Source organism: Pteronotus mesoamericanus, unplaced genomic scaffold, assembly GCF_021234165.1.
Source record: "Pteronotus mesoamericanus isolate MK-2021 breed Mesoamerican mustached bat unplaced genomic scaffold, CSHL_Meso_final contig_101, whole genome shotgun sequence".
Taxonomy (NCBI): Eukaryota; Metazoa; Chordata; class Mammalia; order Chiroptera; family Mormoopidae; genus Pteronotus; species Pteronotus mesoamericanus.
This window is the reverse complement of record NW_026555001.1, coordinates 3,746,491-3,757,214: the sequence shown is the minus strand read 5'-3', so window position 1 is coordinate 3,757,214 and position 10,724 is coordinate 3,746,491. Positions and strand designations below refer to the sequence as shown.

The 10,724-nt window shown below is 49.2% G+C and overlaps 1 protein-coding gene across 1 annotated transcript in view; it reads right to left on the bottom strand.

Moving 5' to 3' along the window:
• Positions 1–2,616: 2,616 nt before the first annotated feature.
• Positions 2,617–10,724, bottom strand: part of THADA (THADA armadillo repeat containing) — a 300,884-nt gene continuing 292,776 nt past the window's right edge. Inside the window, exons 37-38 of the mRNA XM_054567244.1 lie at positions 5,739–5,911; positions 2,617–4,682 (exon numbers count right to left, since the gene is read on the bottom strand). Coding sequence (XP_054423219.1) covers positions 4,317–4,682; positions 5,739–5,911 — 539 coding nt within the window. The 3' untranslated portion in view covers positions 2,617–4,316. The remainder of the gene's footprint in view (positions 4,683–5,738; positions 5,912–10,724) is intronic.

The following is a 10,724-nucleotide window of genomic DNA, read 5'->3' as shown; positions in this document are numbered from 1 at the left end:
GCCGCTGAGCGGGCGTGTCGGGGGAGGGGACAGAGCTCTTACCCCGCTGAGGTCTCCAGGCAACGCCGCCCGCCGGCTCGCGGCTCGCAGACGTCAGGCACCTTCCTGGCTTCCCATTGGCCGCCGCCAATTTTTTTCCTCTTCGGGAGGGGGCGAAGGGGCCTCGGGGCGGGGCAGGCTACAGCGACGCCCGGGGCGACTTGGAAAGCTCGGTCCAGATGGGTGCTGCTGGGTGGCGGCGGGAAGAACGGCTCCCCTCCTCTGGGGCTGCACTGTGGGAAATCCCCGACACGTTTAACGTGGCCGGGGTTTTGCAGCCCTGGACGTGTCTTTCCCCGCCCGATCCTGCTAGACGAAATTGCGGAGCTTTTATCTTCTACCTTGAGTTTTATACCGGCCGCGGGAATTGCAAAATGCAACCGTCCGCGCGGCCCCACTGGTTTGCAGTGTTCTGCGGCCGGAGGGTTGGGTGGGGTGGGGGCTTCGGGCCTGAATGCGGAGGGTGGAGGCTCTGTCCCGACTGCACGTGGAGACACGGTGGGGGCGGGGGCGGCGACGCGCGCGGCTGCCGCGGCACTCTCGTCGGGAGGAGCCTCGGCTGGTTTCCCCGCCCCCCTCCCCGCCCAGGCGGCAGTAAACAGGGCCTGAACTCCCGGGCCTGCGGGGTAGGGCTGAGAGTCTGAGGACAAGGCGCTGGCTTTGCTAATCACGTCACAAGACCTTGAGCCAGGGCCAAAGGCGCGGAGTGGCTCGGGGCGTCCCGGGCGGGGGAGTCTACTTGCGGGACGGGAGGAAAGGATGGCAGAGGCGCACAGGCGACTTCCCGTCACCCCATCTGCTGGTCAGTCCGGCTTCCCCAGCCTTCCTAGGGGTTGGCGTGCAGCTGCCAGCCCGACTGCCCGCCCGCCGCAGCCTTGGCCTGGGGCGCCCTCCCAGCCCCTTCCCTCCCCGCCTTTTCTCGTTGAGGGCCGCAGGCTCTGGCATAGGCTGACCACTGAGGACTTGCCCCGACCCCCCGTCTCCTCTTGCCAGCCCCACACCCCAAAATCTTGTGCTGGGGAAACGGTATTCTCTGGGCATGGAGCAGGAGGCCCCCCCGCGGCCCCCCGCCCCCACCCCCGCCCCCCCGTGTGAAGCTAAAGCCACTGACAGGCTGACAGTCCCGCTCTGGCAGATAAAAAGCCTGGTGCAGGACACTTGTCACTCCCCATCTGTAAGTATGCTGTCAAAAAGCTGGAGCCAGGCCCATGATTTTGCACACCTGGCAGCCTAGGCTGTAATTGGGCCTAAGTTGGAAGGTCCTGTAGTGTCTGTCAGGGAAGGAAGCTACAGGACCCACACCCCCTTCCCAGATTGATCTTATTTCTTATGTTTCATTGCCCTCATTTCCAGTAGGAGCTCATTTCCTCTGTTAACCTGGAAGGGAATGAGCTAGGCCTAGCAATCAAGGGACTGGACACCGTAGAGTTCACTTGAATGCTGGATCCACTGCTGTACTCCCTCCACACCTGCCCAGGAAGCTAGAGTCAGGATAGGGCTGCAAGGACTTTCAGATCAGAAATTTAGGGCTTGGAGTTCAGACTCTGCCCTTGCGAGCAAACCACGTGATTTTAGGCAAATCACCTAATTTTTCTGTACCAAGTACTATGGTACTTCGAGTTTTTACTAAAACTAAAAGAATTCCTGATTTACTCCTCTCTCACCTTTGTCAAGGTGCAAATGAGTTAACGGTGTTTAAAAGACAAACAAGTAGAATCCGCCTCATTAAGACAAATTTACAAAGCATAAACAGCTGAGAAAGCCAAGCCTCTGGACCATGGCCAGATGGGTAGAGGTCCACAGAATCATAAATGCAGAGCTAGCGGGCACCAAATCTTGGACTCTAGGCTAGTGACCTCTTAGGGCTGACCGAGCTTCCCCTGGCCCCTAGGCAGGGCTGGCCTTTGGTGGCTGCCACTCCTGGAATCCTGACTTCTGTTTTGTTCTTTGTAGAAATGACCCTAAACAACAATTTGAGGGTGGCTGTGACAGTAAGGTATTCCGCAGGTTCTCTGGGAATCAGGAAAAGTGTGAGCGAGGCATTTACTAGCCACTGCTGCTGGAGATCATCAACAAGATTTCTGATACAAAACCATGATACAGCTGTCCCTGCTTCCCAGGCTGGCCATAGCCAGCCAAGGTCAAAACCCAGGGTAATTCCTCCTCGTCAGCAGCTATGAGAGCACCCACTTTGCAGCCTTGGTGGAAGGACTCTGGAGATGGCACATAATAAACATGCTCCGGTGCTACGCTTTGGGACAGGGTACCTGCTGGTGGAAAATGTTTTTATTACGTAACTGCTTTTGTTTCATTTTAAATGAGAAAAAAGGGAATGCCGGGCTCTGCTGGCGTTGGCGTCATATTCTCCCATGGCTGCCAGCACATGATGCCAGCAATCCCGACTTCTCACCAGTCAAATCTTCCCAGAGCAAAAGAAATGTTCGGCTGGCAACTTTCCATCAAGTGTGTATGGGCTACACAGATGCCTAACCAGGCAGTTAGTTCAGGAAGACAAAAAACAAAACAAAAACCAACCAAAACCAAAAACCCAAAAGCAAAACAAAAACAGAACACATTTTGACCTGAATGGTGCAAAGCCACCCAGGGAATTTCCTGTTCTCTTTAGGACAAAACTTGGGACACAAAGTTAACTTTTCTCCAGGCCTCTTCCATTATGGCTGCGTTTTTCTTTCAAAGAGAGACAAATGATATCTAACTTTCTAAAGTAAGAAATGATCATACCAGCCTCTCCTGTAACCTGCCCCTTCAGACCCTCAAACACCAATATTATAATTCTAAGTCACTACTTACCTCAGCATTTAAAAATATTCACAGATCCTAAAAGCTGCACCAAGTTTACATACTATTGCTGAAACGGCTTATTCAGATAACTAGGATGACAATTTAATGTGGCCCTGACTGATGTGGCTCAGTGGGTTGGGTGTCGTCCTGCAAACCGAAAGGTCGCCGTTTGGATTCCCAGTTGGGGCACATGCCTGGGTTGCAGGCCAGGTCCCAGGTCAGGGGCATGTCACAGGCAGCTCACTGATGTTTCTCTCACACATTGATGTTTTTCTCCCTCTCCACCTCCCTCCTTTTCTCTCTCTCTAAAAATAAGTACATAAAATCTTCAAAAAAATGAATGTGGAAGAGGCTATGATCCATCCAAACTATGAATTTCAAGATAACTGTCTGTGGGTTACTCTAAAATTACAATTTAGAAGTGGTAACTCAATGAAAAAAACAAAAAAACCAAAAAACAGGACCAGCAGCAAAATGTATGCAACAGTGACATCTGCTGGGTGTCCGAGGAAGAGAGCTGGGCTCAGGAAGGCAGAAAACACTTTAAGGTTTCTAGATTCAATTATTGAAATGTATAAATGTGTTTCCTGGCATTCTAAGTGAGAAACTTCTTGTTATTGCCACTAAGAAAAGGATAGGAAACAGTGTAGGCATCAAAAAGGACATCATTCACCCTGGCTGTCCTATCCCCAGGTTCCTTCTATCAGCCAAGGGTCTATGCTCTCATGGGCAGCAGAATCGGGTAACCTAGCATTAGCACAAACATTTCCTTGGGGGACAGGAGATCTCAATGGCTCTTTTAATAATTCAGATGGCATATGTAGGTCACTCAGGACTCACACATGCAGGCAATAAAAACAAAACTATTTGTGCGAAGTTTATCCTTAACACTCTCAGGATCCAACATTTGGAACATATTTCTGCTTTAGCTAAAATGGAAGAAAATTTGGAATTCTGACCAAATGGGCTGTTTGCCAACAAACCCAGCTCCTACATCGAGCCGCCAAAAAAAAAAAAAAAAAAAAAAAAAATCCTCCCCCCAAAATAAAATAAGTGTGTGTGTATGGGGAAGTGGGGGAGGTTGGAAATCATGTGCCAAAACCCAATTCTGTGTAGTCAATTCATAGAAAATGCAGGCTGGCTATGGCTGGACATTAGAGGTCCTGGGGGACGGACGAAAAGGCTAATTCAGGCCCGCAGGTGGCCTGCACCTGGAAACAGAGTAAATACTCAATGTGGTAGCCTCACTTCCTACAGTAGCTGCAATAAACCAGGCTACCTTGAATGAGCGAACTGAAGAAAAACTCCTCTGTAAGAAGACTAGACCCACCGAAGTCAGGGAGGTATGAAGGGAAAAAAATAGTTGAATTTATGTTCAACACATTTCCTGCAGATTTAGTGGAGACTAATCCACCCTCACCCACAACCCCCAAAGTCTTCTTTATTCAACAAGCCATTTCTGTTCCTGGAAGAGTTCACTCATTTGCTTCTGCTGGAGAGTCCAAAGCACTGAGAACTAGGGTATCTTTCCCTTCTTTGCTTTCCAGAAAGGCTAGCAGCCTCAGGCACGCCAAAGTCTTCTCCTCCTGAATGCGCAGTCTCGTGAACTCCACAGTCTTCAAAAACTCAGCAGTTGGTGGCAGCTCTTTGAAGAGCTGGCAAAGGAGGTGGCGCTGCTCTGACGCTGTCCTTTGAAGATGACAGAGCCTCTCAGGGCTGAGGGGATGCGGACTGGACTTGGAGAGAAGACGACAGAGGTTGTTGTAGAGGTATTTTATGAAGACCAGGGTCTCGGCCCAAAAGTTCACCTCTGCTTTTTCAAACAGGTAGTCTTCTTCCACCTAAATTAAATGAAAAAGCCAAAAGTCAACCTTCCAGGGGATGTTCACAAGCCCCAGTCCAGGCCAGAGTCCCACCAGGTGCAGAAGATGGTGCCCCTCCCCCACCAGAGAGAGGGCCCACTCTCACCTGTCAACACCAGTGGATACAAACCACTTGCAGCCTTGAAGGTCACCTTCTATTTTCACTTGTATTTCTCTGCTGGAGAGGAATTTTTTTCTCTAGACTTAACATGGCCTTTGATAAAGATGTGTTTGTGGTTCCAAGTCAAGATATTTTGGGGGCCTGGTGCTGAAAAGGGGACCTCCACAGGGGAGTGGGCCCTAGACCTAAAGGTACATCTAGAAATCAGAGAGGAGGGAGGAAGGGAACTCTCAGCAGCAGAACAAACAGCAAATAACCAAACGAGATGCTCACTCGTCTCTGAGTATGAAATCAAATTTCTATAGTGTTGGGCATTTTCAAGGTCGTTTTATCACAGACACTTTATCTTATTTCTAAATTTCCCATAAACAGGCTGCTTTTTGAACTTTGCCTGCTGCTGATGCCAAGAAGGCCATGTGAGTCAGACACTGGGTAGATAGGAATTTAAGTTCTCGAGACGCTTTTGCTGCTTGTCTTAGTCCTCAGTTTTCCTGTACGTTGACAGTCTCTCCCCTGGAGGGGCTAATAGTTTTCTTCAAGTAGCAAATACCCTGGAAGGGCCCTGATTCTCTGGCAATGTTTCACTTTCTGACCTCACCATGGTGAGCCCGTGGCTCCTCCAATGTTGACTAATAAGGGTTCTCCATAATTCAGCTCTCAACTTCCAAGGAGCCTCGTTCAAAGGCCTCTCTCCGCATAGAACAGAGCCCCGAGAGCCAGTGTGAAGGCCGCCCCGGCGGCACCCAGCAGGCTGCCATGGCCATCTGGAGAGTTTCCTAACCGGTTATTGCTCTGAGCATCCAGAAGCACCGTCCCAGCAGGCACATCGGGCCCAAGGATGCCGGTAGGTGCTGCACCCAGTGGGTTTAGGACACTCTAACCTCACCTCCACCGCCCTGAGACCCCAGGGCTACCTGATGCTCGCTCTCCACGCAGCCTGGGAGGTCATCGCCACCCTCTTCCAACAGCCACCCCAGCAGCACGGGGAGCCCGGGCGCCAGCTGGTCCCACTGCTGGAGCAGGTCGCACAGCACCGCCAGGGCCAGATCCAGGGCAATGGAGGCATCCACCTGGCAGAAGGCAAACTCTGTGGAAACAAGAGAGAGGTGAGAGGTGACTGTGCTGCTCAGGGCCAACCCAGGGGGCTCTGCGGGACTGGGCAGATGAAGGGCCTCTGGTAAAACCACTGCCACCAGCCTGGCAGGGAAGCTGGTGGGACAGGCTCACTAAAAGTTACTAATCCACTTCTGAGTCCTGCTGTCTACACAGCAAGAGTCATAGGCCTGAACCCCACCGTTCCCAGGGTGCCTCTCGCAGTGTGGACAGAAGCAGCCCCACCTGCGGGACTAGACATCCGGCCTGTCTGGTGTAGCTGGAAGGCTACCAGGAAAGCTCCCCACCCAGCGTCTCCTCTGTAGGCCTGCCACCATGCCCACACGCCACTGGTTTGCCCCTTCCTCCAGCTGCAAATCCCGCTGGACATATAACATAGAATCGCTACCACCTTAGAGCAGGGCATCAGCGAACTTGTTCTTAAAGGGCCAGAGAGTACATATTTTAGACTGTCACAACTACTCAGCTCTGCTGAAAGAAGCCATAGGCAATAGGTAAACAAATGGTTGTGGCTGTGTCCCAATAAAACTTTCTTTATGTTCCAATAATATTCGAACTTCACGTAATTTTCATATCACAAAATATTCTTTTGATTTCCCCCCAACCATCTAAAAATGTAAAAACCATTGTGCTACAGTTCCCAGGCTGTACAACAGGTGGTGGGCTGGAATGAGCTCAGATTGTGCTGCCCTCTGTCTTAGAGTGAACCATATTTCAGACACCCCTCTTCCTAGCTGGCTGGGTGCAGGCGGCTGAGGGAGGAAGTGGGTGCCTTGGGGAAGCCAGTGCTTACTCCACCATCGGGCCCAAGGCGGCCCTAAATATGGGCTGGCCGGGAGCGGGGCTCAGGGTGTTGACTCTTCTGCCAACAGCCCCTCCCCTGCCACCCCCTGCCTAGAGGAGGTCTGAGCCAGGGGCCTGGGACCCCACCGCCTGGACCGCGAACCTCTGTAAATCCATCATGCACCACTGCTTGTTTTGCAATAACCCACCTTGTCTTTCCCAAATCTACATTTCCAGCTCCAGCCCGAAGACCTGTCCCTGACCATTTGGCCCCAAGAGAGACATGCTCAGCACACGGAGAAGGCTCAGTGCCTGGAACGGGAAGCCGAGTTCCCCTGGTGTTGAACCAGACTTAGGTTCATTATGACGGCCTATTAGGAGATAGGCCCTAACCAAGTACTTTCTCTCTGGTCCTTCAACATCCTGTGGGTTGGATATGAGCAGCCTTACTTCGCAGATGAGGAATATGGAGCTCAGACAGGTTAACCCACTGTGTACAGTCACAGAACGTTAAGTGGCTATAAAGAAAGTGAAATCAACACATTTCAAAGTGCATGTAGAGCAGGATTTGGAGACTTAGTGTAACATCCAGAGAGCTCACTGTCCTCGTGATGAGGTGAGCAGGGCTGGTGACCTCTAGCAGAGCCAGGACCACACAGAGGACATGGCGCAGAGCCTTGACTCAGTCACCACATATCGACCCCCAGGGACCTGCCCCTTAGTGCCCCTGTGGCCCATGCTGCTGGCTCTGCAGTCTGGGACAAGGCTCTAACTAGGAAACAAAGAGGAGTGTGTAGGAAGGTTTTTTTCTTTTCTTTTTCTTTCTTTCCTTCCTTTGAGAGAGGAAGGGACGATTAGAGAGAGGGAGAGAAACATTGACCGGCTGCCTCTTGTACGCGTCCCAACCAGGGACTGAACCTGCAACCCAAGCATGTGCCCTGACTGGGAATCAAACCTGCAGCCCTCTGGTTTACAGGACGATGCTCTAAGTGAACCACCCCAGCCAGGGCTGAAGGTGCATTTTGGCTGTAGGTCTGAGTCAGGTGTTGGCCCAGCCTTCACCTATGGTACAGTCCCTGTTTTTATTTCTACCTGACTCCTCTGTGTAATTCTCAACTGATTTAGAATCTGTATGGGGTGGAGGTAGAATTAATTGGTTTCTTTTAAACCTTGAAGAATTAAACATTCACATGAAGACCAGTATAGGATTAAACACATAGCAGATGCTCAAATCATTCCAGTTTATGGCTCTGGAGATCAAGAAATCTTTCCTTTGCCCCACTTAATTTAGTTTGAACACTAACATAGGGGTTGCCACAAAGAAAGCATTCAATAAATGGTTAACTAGTATTACTGTTGATAATAAACACTTTCCTTCTATTGAAACCTAATTGCTCCCACCACCATGAGGGAAGTATCGCTATTAAACAAATGAGGAAGCTATGCTCACAGAGGTTGGGTAAACAGGCCCAAGTTCACATAGTCAGTAGTGGTGGCATTGGGCCAAACTGACCTCAGTGCACAGGCTGTCCCCTACCCTGCAGAGAGGCAATGGAGAAACACTCCCAGCACCCCATGGAGATGAAGAAGTCAGACTTGGTTTTATCACTTTCAGTCATTAAAAAAGCTCCCAGCTGAGGGCCATATTTTGAAAAAAGGTAAAAGCTGTAAGTCCTTAGTATTGTGGTACCAGCAGCAGGTCTGCTTATCTTGAAACCTTTCTAAAAGATCTGCCCTCTGATTCACACCCCTCTCCCCACCCTTCTTTTTTATCGTCTCCTTAAGGAAAGGACTGAGAGCCCCACAGGGGAGGGTACACCTTCCTGTACCAGCAAAATCAGTGCCTGCAGCTCAGGTAACACTCGGATTGGGTCCATCAAAGGCACACGGAGCTGCCCAGAGATGCCACCAGGAAGACCAGTCTGCCACACCTGCCCCGCCTGACAGACATTCTCCCTCCAACACCCTTTGGCCCTGAATCATGCTTAGGATGCGGTAGGAGAGTGATGGGAGAAACAGAGGCACAGGGGAGAGCTGGTGTGCTGGCTACACGTGGATCCAGATAGACTTACAGCCACCCAAGCACCGACCCTGTGAGACAAGGAAAGGGGAAGGAGGGCTGGGATGGGGCGGGAGGACGATTAGTTGAACTTAGATCTCCTGCTTGAGGGGCCAGATGCATCCCGGCATATCTGCTCTTTCACTACCTTGTCCTGGGCTAAGACAGCCCAGCCAGGACGGTCCACATCTCTACTGGCCAGATGCCTTGTGAAGGGGAAGCTGAAGCGGAGGAAGAGGACATTTTTACCTAACGATGAAGGCCAGATAGACTCTCATAGGCTTGCCCTATTACTCTTCAAGGAAATAAGAAAGCAAGTGACCAAGCAATAAGTATGTCTGAAGAGCGTGTTGTGTGCCAGAGCAGTCAACTTGGATGAATAAACAAAACCAGAGGACTCACATTTCCTGACTTCAGAACTTACAACAAAGCTACAGGTATCAAGACAGTGTGGTAGTGGCATTAAGATAGAGACAAAGAGATCAACAGAATAGAACTGACTGTCCAGAAATAAACCCTCACACTTAACAGTCAATCAGTTTTTGACAAGCGTGACAAAACCATTAATGGGGGGGCGGGGCGCGTGCGCGTGGTGTAAAGAATAGTCCTTTCAACCGTGGGGGGCTGGGACAACTGGATATCCACGTGCGAAAGAATTAAACTGGGTTCCAGCCTCTCAACATACACAAAAATTAACTCAAAATGTACCAAAGACTGAAATTTAAGAGCTAAAACTATTAAGGTCATGGAATAAAACAGGAGTAAAACTTTGTGATCTTGTACTAGGCAACGGTTTCTTAATTATGACATTAAAAGTACAGGTAATAAAAGAAAAGTTAGATTTCATCAAAATTGAAAACTTTTATGTTTCAAAGAATACCATTAAGAAAGTGAAACGACAACTCACAGAATTGGAAAAAATATTTGCAAAACCTCTCTTTGACAAGGCGCTTGGATCTAGAATACACAAAGAACCCTTAAAGCCCAATAATAAAAAGAAAACCCAATTAAAACATGTGCAAGGGATCTTAATAGGTGTTTCTCCAGGGAAGATATGCAAATGAACAATAAACACATGAAAAGATGCTTAGTTAGCAACAGTAACCATTAGGAAAATGCAAATCAAAACCACAGTGAAGTATTACATCACATCCACTGGTAACTATAATAAAAAAGACAGGCAATAAATTTTGGTGAAGACGTGAAGAAATTGGAACTCTCGTACACTGCTGGTAGGAATGTAAAATGGAAAACAGTCTCAACATTTCTCCCACTCTTAGGCATACAGCTAAGACATATGTCCACACAAAAACTTATACATGAGTGTTCAGGGTAGCACCGTTCATTACAGCCACTAAGTGGAAACAACAAAAATATCCATTAACCAAAGAATGGATAATTAAAATGTGTTATAGCCATACAATGGAATATTATTCAGCCACAAAGGAATGAAGTACTGGTATATGCTACAACACAAAAGAGCCTTGAAAACATTATGGTAAGGGAAAGAAAGAAGTCAGAGTCAAAAGACCACATATTGTCTAATTCCACTTACAGGAAATGTCCAGGATAGGCAAATCAGAGACGAAAAGTAGGTTAGTGGCTGCCAGGGGCTGGAGAAGGGGGAAGATGAGGCATGACTGCTGATAGGTGGTGTTTCATTTGGGGTTGATGAAAATGCTCTGGAATTAGATAGCGGTGATGGTTGCACAACCTTGCAAATATACTAGAATTTGTAGCTCTGTGTGGTGTGTGAATCAGGTCTGGGCTGGGGGCATGGGGAGTATGGAAAGCTGACAAAATGGCCACCTAAAAAACATCCAAGTCAAGGCCCTGGAGCCTGTGAGGGTCACCTTCCTTGGAAAAAAGGGTCTTTGCAGGTGTGATTAAACCATCAAGTTTGTGGCGGTTTGTTACAGTGCCACTGTATTAGGAAACTAAATAA